Below are 16723 nucleotides of genomic sequence, written 5' to 3'. Positions count from 1 at the left end.
CAGGGGAGCGAATAAAATCACAACAATTAGCCCCGTCAGGACCAGAAGTACAGTTACTGTTATTTGACATTCAAAGTCAAGTGCCTGCTGTTGTCCCTACTGTAATTTGAGAAAAATAATAATTTTCATCAATTACTAACTGTCAAATGTAACATTTGGGTTTGTTTGTTTTTTGTCTTTACATCTGAATAAATCTCCAAATTCTGAAAAAGACAATAAACCAAATCAACTTGCATAATATCTATTGTGTCTTAACAGGTAATTTTACATGCATGTTTCTGTAGAACATTTAGTTATATGCCTATTATAGTTATTGAAACATTATATGTATGTTTCTCTTTGTATTTCAATAAGTTACTATAAAACCACGTTTTTCTTCAGCTGCCACTTTTGTTGGCAACTATTGCTGCTAGCTAAATTTGTGGCGTAGCTACTTTCCCTTTAGCATTAAATTTTAAAATAAGTTAGAAGTTAACTGTTTTAGGACCTTTAATATTTTTTCATATTCTTGAACTTTGCTCGAAATGTCTTGGACAGTTTTGGTTCCTCTGTCATAAATCTAACAGGAAATTAAACGTCTCCATCAGTCCAGGAGTTAATAATTAAAGGTTTTTTGAAGAGCTTTATCTTCTGGTTAAGACTGAAACTGAATTAGTCACTGATTAGGATGTAGTGCTGATTTCAGATAAAATGTGTGTGATATTTATTAAAGTTTTTCTTGTATAATTTAGTTACAACGTATTCTTCGTTAAAGCCCAATTAGCAACTAATTAACCAAGTTGATAAGACATTATTTGAGAGTACTTTTATTTTGTAGGTTGCAGCCGGAAGTGTGTTAGCGTAACTCCGCTAGCTCCACGGTAGCAGTGGGGTTGGCTAGGTAGGCCTCGGACAATACAAATAAGTACAAAGTTTAAATAATAAAACATGAACAATATTTAACCAAGCTGAATAAATCCATTCAGACTCCCGGCGGAGAGCAGAAAAGCCCCGGCGCCGCCTTCATCCCGCCCCGCAGAAGCGCCACCGTCTCCCCGATGACTGACAGCCGCGTTCGGCGTCGGGGATCCGGACAAGTTTCCGCTCCGACTCCGCCTCAACCTCCGACCCGCTCACCTTGCCTCCAACTCCAAGGCTCCGCTCGCTCCACGCCGCCTGCGGGTAAAATCCCCTCTCATTCCCGGAGAGTTAGCGGCGAGTATCCATGGTCCCGTACCAGGAAGTCCGGAACACTTCTGAAAGTCGGTGGGGGGGGAAGGATCCCAGCCAGGTAGCAGAAAGCGCCGCCCGCCGGGCTGGTCTGATCCCAGCGGCTGCAAACATCCATCACCTGCTGCAAACGTCCATCACCTGCTGCAAACATCCATCACCTGATAGAAACATCCATCCTTCCAATAAAACACTGAGTTTTGATTCTACACCACAAGTTCATGGATTCATTTAATTTTTTATTTCCATATAAAACATGAATTAAAATGTGTCTGTTGTTGAAAAATAAATACATATTTTTCAATATAATTATATTTTAAGTGAATACTATTTGTAAATTAACTTTGCAAAATACTCTTGCAAATAATTTTTTAATTAAATTATTATTTTGTTAACTACATACCTTTTTGTATTCATTTATTTTTATTATGTAACTTATTTTTATAAATAAAACATTAAGAATTTACCTTTATTTAATAAAAATTTTAAATCAGTTTTTTTTTACATTTTAAACATTGAAGTAATTTATTTTAAAAACTACATAAAAATTAAATAAGTCTTTTTTCTATTCATTTATTTTTAAATTTTTAGACATTAAACAATGAGTAACACTATTTTTAAAAATAAAATGTATTTTTTAAATTAAGAATTGTCTTCTATTAAACAATTCAATTAAAAAACACTTTATTAATCCCAAAGGGAAATGAAATGTTGTAACTGCTATCAGTTCAACATTTCTCAGTTATTGCAGATCATTTTTCCACCATTTCTTAAATACATAGAAAGAAAAACTGCAAATTATTCACAATCAGACAAATCTGTGTGTCAATTCAACAAGTTTGGAGCCAAGAAGAAACTTCTGCATTGATTTGGTGTCTAGTAATGATTGGGGGAATGTTGTACTTTAAATCTTAAATTTTATGTCCCTGCAGATTATAGTTATTTAGAAGTAAACCGTCCAGAAGGGATGCAGATAGAAACTCCTTCTCTAGCTGAACCAAAACGCTGCAGGGAAGCTGTGATTTTAGCCTCCAGATGAACTTTCTTATCTCTGCATCTCTGAGCAGCCGGGTTGGTTCTGGTTTCAGAAACCGCTGCGTCCCAGTCGCCGCGCTGCTGTTTACAGAACAACATCTCCAGCGTCACCTGCACGCTCTGCAGTCTGGTGTGTTTAGAGAAAAATGACTTTTTAATACTTTAAATGTGTCGAAGGTAACAAGAACGGCAGGAATATTTAAAGCAAGTAGTTTGAAGTTGATCACTGAGTAGAAAAACCGTAAAATCTCAAATTATTGTATTTTATTGTGATTTTAGGAGAAGGAAAAGATAAACAATGTTTTCTGCATAATTTGTGATGAATTAATTACAAACTAATTTAATAAACAATTATTTTAAATTTAACTTCATTAGTAAAAAAAAGAGGTACAGGTGACTGAACCTTTAAAAACACAAAAAATAACCAACTTTTGTTTTTAAGTAAAGAGAGAACTAAATTCTGCTTAAGTAACTAAAGGTTCCATATATACTTTAGAAATATCTTTTTTTGTCATAACGTTGGAAACTATTTGCTTTTTTTATTTTTACTACTTACTTTTCTGGATCCTTTCTGTCTTTCTGAAAGCTTTATGGTTTCTTAATTTAAAAGCAACAAAACAAATAAAATATATATGTTTAAATAAAATATGATAATAAAACATTTGTACCTATCAAAGAGTTTTAATGAGCCGAACTAAGGGTAAAAATGACCAGATAAAGGATCCCAAAGGCCTAGTCAAAGTTCAAAAATTCTTTTCAACACATTGAAAAGAATGTGTTTAAGATGTTTTACAGACTCACAGATAAAAGAGCTTCAATCAGGTGTGGGCCCATACTGGAGATACAAGCACGCCACACTTTTCAGATTTTTAACATATAAACTGGAAAAAGAATCTGGATCATTTTCTTCTGCTTATTGGTATCTCTCTCATAACATTCAACTAAATAATCTGAGGTTTCTGACTTGTCAAAATAGATGTTAGCCTAGCCTAGCCTAGCCTCTGCAGACATTGTTTCTCATAGTTAATTCAATAAGCAACATGATGTTTTTGTCATAGTTCAGATTTTATTTTATATAATCAGAAATTTATATAATCTAAAGCTTTTTGTTACTTTCTCCTTTTATCTCCTCATAGATAATCTCTAAATTAGGAAAGGCAGCAAACTGACAACCAGAAACACAGAATGACTAGAAACACTTTTGGTTTCAAATCTTTCAGAGGGAAAAGCTGGTCTACTACGTTCTCCAGGTTGTTGAAATATTGACATTGCATAAAAATTATAATTTTATTTTCAGAATTTTGAATATAAATCCTGCATGTAAATGTTTACAAGTATGATAAATAAATTATTTTTCTCTCTACAATGGACCACAGTGTCCTTAATAAAGTTTAAAGTTTATTTGAATATAAAACTTCCTTGGTGAATTATTTGCTCCTTTAAGTTAGTTTCAAAATGCATCCCATCAAGAACTGGGCATAAAAAGCCAGGAAGTCATCGGGATGTCTGTCAACAAAACTAAAATGTTTGTTATTTTTTATTCAGGTCTAAACTGGAACAAATATTTCTGGGAAACTGAAACGCAAATATCGACCTTTAACTATATTATAATTAATTATATTTTCCATTACGTTTATTGAAGTCTGAAGTTCATCTCAAATTACTTCAACCAAGTGATGAAACAGAATCAATTCTCAAACTCACCATGATGGACCCAGAACCTCTTCACTGCGTCAGTTCTTCTTCCTTCTGTTGGAAGAGTTGCGCCGCCATCTGCTGGTGAAAACTGGAACCGCATTGTGTCGTCACATCAGCTTAGATGATTCATAAATACTGACACTGAACTGCATTCTGGGTATATTTATCTATTTAAACATGACTTCTGTTGTAATTTAACAAACTGAATTAAATCAAATTAAAGGGATTATCAAAATAATCAGTCTGTTCTCAGGCCGACCATCAATCTGATTTAATCTGACTCTGGATTGATCCGTTAATAAACTGTTATTGAAAATATAATGGTTTTAGATTTTAATGGCTGAAAGGCCGATAATTAATATTAAACAAGGTCAATATATGGTGAAGCAGAACAATAAACTGATCAGATCAACATGTTTTCAAGCAGATCAGAGACTTTCTCAGAGTTTTGAGCCCAGTTTTTAGTCAAACTTTAACTTGTTAATAAAGTTGAATATTCTTTAAAGAGGTTTTTCTACTGAGATCAGAATTTAAATATAGAGCCTGGAAAACAGGATGGATGGATGGATGAATGATTGGATAAAAACATGTTTCTTTCTCCACTTCCGCCTAAACCTAAACACCGACCGGAAGTCAGCTGAGCTCCGTCAGTACCGCAGCGCGGACGCTAGATGGCAGCATTGCCTCACAAGCTCTGAACTCTTCTTGTTTTTCCTGCCTGCTGCCAGGAGCTGAGTTATTACATAAGTAGAAAAATCAGCAATATTTCACCGAACAAAGCCGGTGAGTCACTTCAGCTCTTCAAAGCAAACAGAAGCGGAAATATGGAGAAAAAGAAAAGAGAATAAACGGCCTTCCTTTGATCAGCGCTGCAATTTAATAACCTGAAAACCACAGAAGGACTTTATTTGGATTTGTCGTCTTATTTTCAGATGGATTCAAAGAACGGCTTTTAAAAAATGTTCTTTGTTGCTTCTGCGAGCAAAACAAGATGTAAATGGTGACGTCATAGCAGCTAAATCAAATTCCTGTAATGATTTCAGTTATTAAACATTTTTATTTAGTTTTGACTTGTTTATTTTTGTCTGCATGATATTTAGCAGGTTGTAATCTTGACTCAATCAAACCACAAGTATTGCAAATAATACTAAAACATAATTGATTTATTAAAATAAATTGAGTTCATTGCCTTTAGTTGCTTATTTCATGTAAGGTTCTTATAAAATTCAACATTTAAAACTTTTTTCAATACAAAACCTTGAATAAAAAGTTTCTGAATCATATTTTGGTTTAATTTGAACATTTAATCGTTAAGCCGTAAATAAATAATATATTAATATCATGCCTGTAAATTAATTTGTTAAATAAAAAGAAGTGGTTAAAATATTTTTGGATTTAGTTATAATTTCAAAACTATTGAGCAAATACAGATCAATTTATAGCAAAAACTGATAAATATTTTCTAAGTACCAAAAATGATTTAGATTTACTAATTTATTAGGTGAAATCAAGTTTTACTGATTACCTGATAGAAATTGATGCTATTTTTCTCAATATCTGTACAATAATTATAGTTAACATCTTCAGACATACCTGATCTATTTCTGTGCAGAAATTAGACACATTTGTTTTACAAAGCAGCTTAAGATGATATTTATTCTGAATTCCTGCTGCATAAATAATTTGGTTGTATTATTGCACCTGAGTCATTCTGTAACTACTAACATGATTAAAATAAACTACATTATTTTCTCAATCATTTAGTTATTATAGCTTTATGTTTATAAACAGTTTTTTTCTCTATATTTCAGTATTTTATGTTTACATTAATTTGCACACCGTTTTTGTGTGGAAATAATCGGACCTGCCGGTTTCCTCTACTGGCTTTTAACCTCCATTAGCTCAAAATGCAACATTTGTTTTTTATTTTCCTCTTTCAGGTGGTGAATTATTTCCTCCTTTGATGAATTTGCATTATTCCATTTCCTTTCACCTGCAGAAATACGACCCGTTTGAACTCTTGTGTTTTCATTTGCAAACAGTTTCTTTTTGCTTGGAGCATCGATTCGACTCTGCAAATATTCATGTGTTCATTGTGAGCATGATTGAGTGAAAGCAAACATGAAAACATGTTGGCAAACATGAAAATATTCCCAGAAAGGATTCAGTCACAAAACTTTGATTTGATGTGCAAAAGCTGCCGAATGTTTTCACAAACCTTTAATTTAATTAATATTTTATTAAATTAAAACAGACTTTTAGTTTCCTAGGTGACAAACAACATAAAGAATTGTGAAAAGAAGAGGAATGTCTGAGTTTTCTATTTTTCTTTGAAACATTATTTTATAAGTTCATTTGTTTTAAGTTTATGTTGGTCGGTCATATAAAAAAAATCCCTCTAAAATGTGTCAAACTTGAGGTTTGTGGGCCAAATCTGCCCCCCTGCAACTTTTTATACGGTCCTTTAGGTTGCAAATGATAAAAACTACACATGATCAATTCACAAATCAATAAATTTGCAGTTCAAATGTTCTGCAGAAAATGTGAAAAACGTTAAATTAAGCGATACCAACTCCCACCTGTAGGCGGCAGTATTTCTTACCTTTAATGTCAACATCAAAAAGTAAAATGTAAAATTATACCTAAGGGCAAAAATTACACAATTTCTTTAAAATATTTCTAAATTAGCTCAACTCTGTGATTTGATTGAAAAAAAAAATAAAAAAAATTGTGAAATTCGAGATGGATGTGAAAAGAATACAGTCTAATATTAATAAGAACTTATCAAATGCAGAGATGGCTACTTATTAATATTTCAACAGTTTATTGAAGAGTGCTCCCGGCCCTTTAAGAGCATTCAGGACCTTAATGAAAATGAGTTTGACACAAACGCTCTAAAAGGTGCTGATATTTATGGCTGCAACCTGTATTTTAAAATACTTTTGAGGTTTTTTTTTATTCAAATAAGTACAACTGATGCATTAAATTAGCATTTAAATGCAAAAGTAATTAGAATATTGTTGATATTTGTGACGGTGGATCGGTGGTGGTGAACCTACCTGAAGTCCTCATGGATCCTGGCAGCAGCAGAGACTTGGCATCCTGACGCCCAGCCATGTAAAACATTCCCATTTAAAGTTCAACTTGAATAAAGAAGAAAAATTGGACTTTTTTTGTCTGCAGATATTGTCTCATATTAAAGGCTTGTGTCTGCCCAAAGGTTGGATCCACAGCTAAAAATGAAATGCAGAATCAATATTTAATAACACAGCAGGCAGACGGCGCGGTGATGAGAAACTACTCTGCCTTTATGTGTGTCTTTTATGAAGACAGAATTTAAAATCGCTCTAAACTTCTGGTTTTAAAGCAGACAGGTGTTCTCAGGTTGGAAGACGTTTTTGTTTCTGCAAACGGCTGCTCAGTTTCTGCGAGTGAAAGGTGAAAACCCTTGACCTTTGACTTCTCTTTCCTCTTCCTTCTCTACTGGGGATGCAGTTGTGACGGTGAGACAGTGGATTGGACACAGAGTGGACAGACAGTGGACACGTCTCGCCCAGGACAGCGGACAGCACAGGAAAGAGGACAGGAAATATTTACACCATCTCCTTTTATCAATAACCAATGATCCGATGTGATGGACGTAGGAAGATTAAAACCTTCTATTTTAAGGTATATTTCAAAACTTTGGGAAATACACTAGTTTATCTAAAACATAACAGGCAGAAATCGAATAAATATTTATTTAAAGATGTGCAACAATTTATTTTCCAATCAGTAATTTCTTTTGTAAATTTCACTTTCCAATAAAAACTACAGAGAAATGTATTTTTTCTATTGTTCATCTGGTTGCAGAGCTGCAGCACAACAGAGAGGGACGAATATGGAAACTACCTTTGTTGTTTACAAGATTTTAAGTCTTGCTTAAATCTTTTTTAACCATATTTTATTAGCTTTGTGATCTGAATTATTTCAAGTACAATAGATCTAGTTTGTCTAGATCACTGAACTTCTTGTTTCAAAACTCAAAAGTAAAACAAAACTAAGAAACAAACTCAGTAAATAATGAAGAAAAACAATTTCTTACAGGGAAGTAAGTCTATTTAGCTTAAATGTTCACTTTTAGGTCATGTAGAAATGTTTTCTAATCTATAAAAAAAATCTGACTGTGTATAAAATGGTGGATTTAATGTTTTTGTCAAATCAGGCTTTAAGATAATTCTGACTCCAGTGGATAAATTGCTGGTTGTTACATCGTTGTGGTTTATGCAGAAGCTTTAGCTGATGTTAGCATGTTAGCTATCGTAAATATCTCACAATAGCTAACATGCTATCTTTTTAAAAATAAACAGAATATTGTTTTTTTTCCCCCCATGAAATGCAGAATTTGATAAAACAACAGTGAATTTCTATAATTATAAGCAAACCACAGTTGTAAGTTGGAACTAGCCCCTGCTAGCTAACACTTTAGCAAACATTGACATGTCAGCTGCTTTACTAGAATATATTTATTTATTAAAAAGGTTTGGAATCAAATCACTTTGAGGCTTTGAAATGTCTCTTTCTAAACTTGTGACATAATTTATGGTTCTAACATCATGATGGCTAACATTAGCATGCTAGTCAAGTCAACGTTTGTTTTGTAGCACATTTTCAACAACCTTATCTGACCAAAGAGCTTCACAGTAATTACATTATAGGTAGACAAATAAAACAACAAATAGATTTAAACTAGAATAGAATCGACAAAAAAATACCCCAAAAATAACACAAATAAAAACCAAGACATATTTCATTTCAGTTGCAGCAATTTAGCAAAAAACTTGAGTCAATTAGTTTTTGCATTTTTTAAATTGGTGTAGCTACTTTAGCTACATGGTTAGCGTGCTAGCTCCTTGGGTAAGTATATTGAACAATAAATAAAAAAAGGAATAAATTTTCTTGTTAGATCAATATGACAATGTTTTTGAAACCACAGACATTACTGGTTGTACTGGTTTTAATCATCTCACTTTAAGATGGACTCCCACTAAAATGTTTCAGCTAATGCTAGCATGTTTGGTGCTAACAGCAGTTAGCCCCAAGTTCAACATCAACAATTCTTCCACTTTCTGTGCATGTTTCAGAGTTAATGATGGAGAATATATTAATGTTTATCCTGTTTTAAGTGTATTTCCCAAAATGACAAATTATACCTTCATGCTGAGAAAATGAGTTGTTTTTTCCATCTCGATCACCTGATACATTAAAAACATTAGCAAATGTTTTTCTGACTGTCGCGCAGCAGCTTGGGCTACACAGTAATATACATGCAAACGGTTCGATGTATATTTACTATGTTTAGTGAGAACAGCATAGTGAGTTGTCATTGAGGATGGAGTCAACTTTACTATGTGGTCCAAACAGAAAACACAGAAAACAGGTGGGAGGAACGACAGAATGAGCGAGAGGAAGGAAGAGAGAGAGAAAGAAACGGAGGATGAAACGGTACAACATCAGACGGCCACTGGAACATAACAACACAGAGAGAGACAAGTATTAGGAAAAATGGTTTAATATAGGAGACAGAAGCAAAAAACTGCATCACACAAGAACATACGTTTACAAAAATAATTCTGACTGCTTCAGCTACACAGTTAGTTCACAGAGAAGGACAGAGAAACCGGAAAACTCTAAACAGCTAAAAGCAAAAAGTTTCTAATTAGTTGATCTCTTTATTAAACTAATACATTAATCCACTGAAGGTGACTAAATACTTCTATTCTTTCTTTTTCTATAATTGTCTTATCGTGTAGACGACACAATACAGAAGTCAAATGAAACTTACCGCTGTTGTATAGACAAACTTGCTAGAACTATTAATAAGTAAAATGAAAAGTCTGACACTCATCTACCCTCCTTTTTTGAAAAAGAAAAAAACATTAAAGTGAGGAAAAAGAAGTGAAAGAAATAAAGCCAAAGATCTTTTAGAAAATCTTATATCAAAAGCCAACGTTCTTGATGCCAGCTAGAAATCAAACTCGGGGACCAGTCGGGTCAGGCCACATCACCAGGCCAGACAGCGTTTTTCTAAGATTTTTTTGTTGTATCCTTTAATCTCCAGTATAAAAAATTCCACTGGTACAAAATGCATAAGTACAATCAGTTGTAGAAATAGGAAAGCCTGCATTTTTTGTACTTTTTAAATCCCATCCAGTGACAGATTTCCAAGTGTTGTCAAACAAACATACATCACGCTTACAGGATCCACTGAAATGCATTGACTTTGGCTTCTCTCAAGACAATAACTCTGAAACTACTGAAAACCATTTTGAGAGTCAAAATTAACAAAAGCAACAACAGCAACAACAAAAATCAGATTTTTTTTGGTGAATTTTTGTAGTTTTTTTTTCTTTACAGACAACAAGCTCTGTTTTTACGCCACGGAAAGAGAACACACAAAACATTTTTCTCCTCAAAAAACTTGACATAAGCCATAATGCAAAGAAACAACAAGTTAGATTTTTTTTGTCCTTTCAGATTTCAGTATTTGATAAATAGCACTTAAGATAATTAAGAAAGAAGGAGAACAGAGAAGTGAACAGTGACGAGATAGAAAGATTACAACGAGCGTTGGCGATGACAGCCCCTGAGGTGAGCCGCTCCTCAGAAACTCGGCTCCTTGTGCTTCCAAAGGCCTGATGCTTCAAGCTAACGCTGCGCCACAACGGGCTGTGTGCAACTTGGTGCAATTTGGCAGCGCAAAATATTGTTTTTGGACTTTTACAGGTCTTTAACTTCTAGCATCTGTGTTTAAATGAAAAAATACTGTGCAAGAGAGAAGTGAGAGTGTGAGATATGGAGTTGTATAGAAGATATAAAAGGTTTACACACCACGTTTTAGTGGAAGGGTTTTCTGATTGAGAATGACAGATTTAATGTATAATTGACACAGAAATATTCGCCCACTTTTCTTTTGTTTAGTCCGCTTCAATCAAACTGGAGTTCCAACGAGCAGAAAAACTCTGCAAACCTCGGTTTGGTTCAGCTGAGGTGAAATTATGCGCATATGTGAACGCCAAGACGAGCAAGGAAGTCAGAATAACACAAAATACTTGCATTACAAGATAAAAAACATGAGAATAAAATATTACCAGAAACAAAGTCATATCGTGAGAATAAAATAATATTCTAAGAATAAAGTCGAACATTTACGTTGTTGCTAAATTTGTTGAAGCTTAATCTGACTTTTCGTACCATAAATCAATAAACGATGCAGGAGATTGCTGCCAGATGTAAACAAATATCTCTTGTTTTAAAAAGTATCGTACTCATGATGTTATAAACATACCAAAAGCATAGGGGGCAGTGTAGCGCAAAGCTAAAACCAGCCAATCAGAATCCGTCAAAGCAAACACGACTTCCTGTTACAGATTAAATATGGCGGCAGGAAGTTGACCTGTGTGGAAGATTGAATAACTTTTAATGACCAAAGCAGGATAAAAAGACAATGTTGAAGTGTGAGGATAAACTGGGAGAATCTAAAACTCATTTTCAAGAAGATATAAACTGTTTTCTTACACTTTGGTTGGAGTTTCCAGAAATAATAATATTTAGGTGGATTAAAGGCCAAAATGCATAAAACTGTATTAATCTTCCCAGGTCTTGGACTGCCTGTGTTCTCGGCCTGATGTGATAAATAATCAGAGTTTTAACGGGTGTGTAAACCTTTTAGGTCCACTACACACAAATATTCCTCTGTTGGTTCTTAAATTTTCCGGCTGTTAAACGTGTAGTTATGGCTGTTTCTTTCTCCACTCTTGATGTTTGCAGCATTAAAGTTCCACAATCAGAGAAATAACATCTCAGTTTGGTGTTGAGCATCTAATGAAAGCGGCGCTGCCTTCATCTCCTTGTTTTTTCCTGTGTGGACCTGCAGACGCGACCTCTTCCTCTTAAGCCAACAAGCTTTTATTTCCCCCGTCGCCGCTCCAATAAGATGCTCCTCCTGTTTCTAATAACCTCGGTTAGCCTGGGAGACAACAATCCGGAGAAGAGCGTCCCTTCCCGTCTTGGCGGACGAAATGGAGGAAACCCAAACAGATGGGGCGTTAACGGCACACAGAACTGAACCTGGACTTGGCACAACATCCTCTATCTTTATAACACTGGTGCGACTCTCCCTGGTTAAGGCGACTGGTGAGCTTCTGTAGAAAATAATGCTGCCTTTTTTTTGTCTTTTTTGCAGACCGTAAACGAGGCTTTCAGGGAGGGGCAGTTGAATAGACTGACAACACTGTGCCATGTAAACGACTTGACTATGTGAATGTCAATAACACACTTTGGCATCTATACATGATTTTGGCCCATTACACGACGAGACAAAAAAAATAAATGAAAGAGCTGAGCAGCAGATCCGGAGCGTCCCGCCCGCCTCCTTCCCGCCGGCCGGCCGACCCGACGGACTGACGGACGGTGACGTGTGCTTTTTCCTAAACAGACTGAGGCTGAATGAACGAGTCTTGCCCTGTGCTTACATCATGAAAGCTCCTCGGAGGCGATAAACAGTAACGATTCTCGCCATCAGATACAAACGACTCTGAAAGGTTTTTGAACTCAACAATAAGGGATAAGACGGGGATTTAGAGAAATAAGGCTTCGCGTCTGACTCTGGCTTGAATATTTTCAGCTGGAGTCAGAAAACGCACGGCGAAGCCTGACGTTTGGACTGAGCGGCTAATAAAAACAGAGAGAACAGGAGTGCAAAGATTTGTGGTAAGGCTTTCATGACTCAAACAGCGGTACAGTGGCTAAAAATATTGACGTGATGTGTGTGTGTGTGTGTGTGTGTGTGTGTGTGTGTGTGTGTGTGTGTGTGTGTGTGTGTGTGTTGGGTAGCAGCGGCTGCTGAAGAGGATTTCACGCTCAGGGGCTCTCATGCACATTTAAAAAGTAAACTGTGAGGTCTGCACGAGAGTGTTTGTGTGTCCATGTGTGCATATGTGTGTATAGATATATTTATATATATATTTATATGACACATGGGCACTTTTTACATCTTTACAAAGAAAAAAGCAAACATGACATTGTCAGGCAACAAGACCACAGAATAGCAAGTTAACAAACTCTTTTTTAAATCTATACTTTAAATATGAGGGATCCATACAAAACACTTATAATAAAATACCCATGTTATCAAATTATTTCACAAGAAATACACTGACGCGCTAGGCAGGAAGTACCTCCAGGATTTGGCACTAAACTCCACTGATCTTGTCTTTTTTTCCTTATAAGACATTTTGCTGAACAACAAAACACATCTAAATATTGTTTCCCACGAGAGAAATAAAATAATAATGACATTGATGCTTCACGAGCTGACATTTTATATATATATTTATAGGTATATTTATATTTATATAGATTTTTAGGAATTTTATATAGCTAATTAACCAACAAGAGATTTAGCAAATAGGGACTCCTTAAAAATAAAATAAAAAAAACAAATTAACTATTATAGTAATATGAAAGGCTTTGTCTATTGTTCAAGTAAACTGATTTTTTTTGTCTTCTCTTGAGAAAACATGAGACATTTAAGACCGTTAGACTTGTGATGAAACCACAACTAAACTCACAAGAAGCACCGACGTTAACGTGGGTTACAGGTATCGTAGTTTTTTTCCTCTATACATTTAAACAGTAGAAAATATAGGTAATTTCATCATGTGCATTTAAAACCACGGATTGTCTATCTGTGAGTCAGTTCAGCAAAAGGTGACACAAGTAGGTAGCATTTCTCCCCCCCAAACAGGACAAATGTCCTTTTTTTATTTTTTACCTTTAAACTACTCTAGAAAAAAGTGGTTCTATATATAGACTTTGAATGAGAAACAGAGCCACTTAAAATGGCCTTATCAAAAAACTTTACACTGCCTGAAAAATGTAAAAACCATTAGAGAGCTCTGAGAGTCTAATATTGATCAGACAGTTTTTATTAAAACTGTGTGGAAGTAGTCTTATTTCTCAGAGAAACTGGCACCAACTGCTTCTGGTGCTGCTTGGTTTTTGTTTTTCCGTCTGCAACCAGAAGCAAGATGAAGAGCCAATTCCTGTAGTGAACTTTCAAGTTTACGTTAAAATGAAAGAAGGAAAGAAAAAAATCACATAAAGAATGGAAATCACTTTTTTAACCACAGGTTGTCATTTTTTTTACCTCAAAAAGAACATTTGTTCATAAAAATCTCAGTCTTTCTAGTTAAATTTCATATGAATGCAGCTTTATCTTTTTCACATTAAGTCATTTTCTGAACCACGCCTCCCTAAAATCCAAATGAAGTCACATGCAAAAAAAAAAAGAAAAGAAAAAGAAACACAAAACCAAAACATAAAACTGATATTTAAAAGTCCAAAAAGCTAAAAGCTGAAAAGATCAGTAGGCAGCGGTGGAGGAGAACCAGGTTATGATCAGGTGAGCTCGGAAAAGACATCAGAGAAACAATGACGGGGTAGGAGGAAGAGGACACTGTTTTTTTGTTTAAGGTTTTTTTGTTTGTTTTTTTGGACGCCACGAAGACATGCTAGGCAAACGATGAACTAACAGGCATGGAGATGGGTTGTTCTAAAAGGGGGAAAGAAAAAACGGGAGAGGAGAGAGTTACACACAGAGAGCCAGAGCAGCACACCACAACAGCATCATCTTCCAAAGAAACCAAACCAAAAGTCAACGACAAACAACAAACAAACCCTGAACAGCAACACAACACGCTGGTTTCATAAGCAGATTTAGCATTAAGTTTACATTTCTTTACATACTAGAAAACTGACATGAATGTTATAGGTCTATATTTACGAGCAACAACACACATTCACACCCAAAGCCGTATCCATCACTCCCAGATGGATGGTGGTGTTTGGGGAGCGATATTTTATTTTTTATCAATTTCTTTCTGTTTTAAAAATTTATTTTAAATTTTACAGACGGGAGGGGGGACAGATAGACAGACAGACAAAAACACGAAAAAATTAAACGCTTAAAACAACCCTAACGAAATCGAAGAGGACAAATGGAGAAGGACGCGTTGAAAAGATGGATGAAGGTCACAGAGACGGGCGGGATGTGGGAGGGCTTATGGATCTGTCACCATGTTTCTGCACAAAAATTAAAACAAACACTCGCGTGAAAGGATTTTAAAAAAGGAAAACGGGGAGAACTCCAGCAGGTTTCTCCACAGGGTCGAGTTGAGCGATGCTGTTTACTTTATCGGAGTCCAATAACTTAACGATAGGCAATAAATAAAATCATTTTTTCTTCATCTGAGGCAGTAAAAATGTTGTATAAAAATAGAACTGCTTTTTTACAAATAAAATTTACAGGCCTGTGGCTTTACTGTACTTTGAATTATTTTTTTAATCTGTCAACAAACCTCAAGTATTTTCAGAGACCCGCCCCTTTGACCCATAAACTTATTTTTGTAGTACTATTATTTCCTTCCACAAATTCTGGATTTAGTTTATTTTTATTTTTTTCAAATCTACATGCTGTTATAATCTTTTCACATAAAAGACCAATGTGATCCGACCCAGAAAAGTAAGAACAATTTTTGTTAAACTTCTGTGAAATAAGAAAAACTGTATTTGTACATAAATGACAATGTTTAGCTGGATTTTGTGTATTTTTTGTCTTCTTGTGGTGGTAGAGTGTAACTTTACAGTTAAGAGGCCACGAATGTTTTGCAGCCTTTGCTCCCGGGTTGCCAGCAGGCATCAAGGGGTTTTTCTGAGAAGCAGCGGCAGCCTGCAACCAACACCGTGGAGGTCAAAGGGCGAATGTGCATATTGGCGAGCGCTTTAAAAAAGGAGAAAATTTTGAAAAATGAACCCATCACAGCCTTCGAGTTCAAAACAGAAAACTAAAGAAGAAACTGATGGTACCATGGCTCCTTTGTCTCGACTTTCCACTCAAACTAGTCTTTATAAATGTATAAATAATCAATGTAAAAGAATAAAATTAAAGTTTAAAGAAACTATTCTTTGAAAAAAACAACTTTCTTCCATTGTAAAGAGAAAGAAAAGTAGATTGCACAAAGTAATGGCAGAAATGGAAGTGTTCATGTGTGTCAAAAGCTGTAATAAATAATAATAGTTGAAGGCTTACATAGAAATCTTCAAAAATAACCAAAAAGAAAAGTGCGTCTCCCTCAGGTGGTTGTAGGTCATCTCCCCCTACCTCCCACAATCCCTCTGTTCACCCCGACCCCCCCAGACCCAAGAGGCCGCGGCTCGCTTTATTTTCAATAAACTTTTTTTTAACCATCACTTTTGCTCTTTTTAAATGGGGGGAGGGAGACTTACCCTAGCAGTGCTAACTGGGGGAGCGGACAGACCTAGTGCTAAAATCAGTAAGGTTTGCTGTCGTTCTTGGAGCGCTTCAGCTGCACCTTCAGCCGCTTCATGCCGATCTGGAAGCCGTTCATGGCCTGAATGGCTGCCTGTGCCGACACCGGATTGTCGTAGCTGACGAAGCCTGCGGGGAAAAACGCCGACATTTGATCCCTGACGCGTTGAGGCAAACAGAGAACTGAACGACTTGTTGCATAATCTGTCTGCATGTTGCAAGAACAAAATGATCAATGAAACTAAAAACATCTTTAAAGTTTTACTACTTGGTAACGTTTATCTTTATTTGTGCAGAATCCCTAAATATTCAGGGTTTGATGCTGAAACAGTTTCTACAGAAGCTAATTTATGCAGATAAATTGTACAAACATTCCTCTTGTTTTTAATGAACTGAGTTCATTAATGAACT

The 16723-nt window shown here is 35.4% G+C and overlaps 1 protein-coding gene across 17 annotated transcripts in view; it reads right to left on the bottom strand.

Annotated features, from left to right (window-relative positions):
• Positions 1-9475: 9475 nt before the first annotated feature.
• celf2 (cugbp, Elav-like family member 2) overlaps positions 9476-16723 on the bottom strand; it is a 207809-nt gene continuing 200561 nt past the window's right edge. For 16 of the 17 annotated variants that reach the window (XM_055020784.1, XM_055020783.1, XM_055020771.1 and 13 more), the window contains one exon: positions 9476-16441. In XM_055020784.1, the coding sequence (XP_054876759.1) occupies positions 16314-16441 (128 nt within the window). In that variant the 3' untranslated portion in view covers positions 9476-16313. The remainder of the gene's footprint in view (positions 16442-16723) is intronic. The other variant, XM_055020769.1, reaches the window with a different exon arrangement.

Source organism: Poeciliopsis prolifica, unplaced genomic scaffold, assembly GCF_027474105.1.
Source record: "Poeciliopsis prolifica strain line A6 unplaced genomic scaffold, Auburn_PproV2 SCAFFOLD070, whole genome shotgun sequence".
Classification (NCBI taxonomy): domain Eukaryota; kingdom Metazoa; phylum Chordata; class Actinopteri; order Cyprinodontiformes; family Poeciliidae; genus Poeciliopsis; species Poeciliopsis prolifica.
This window is presented reverse-complemented; position numbering and strand designations above follow the sequence as displayed.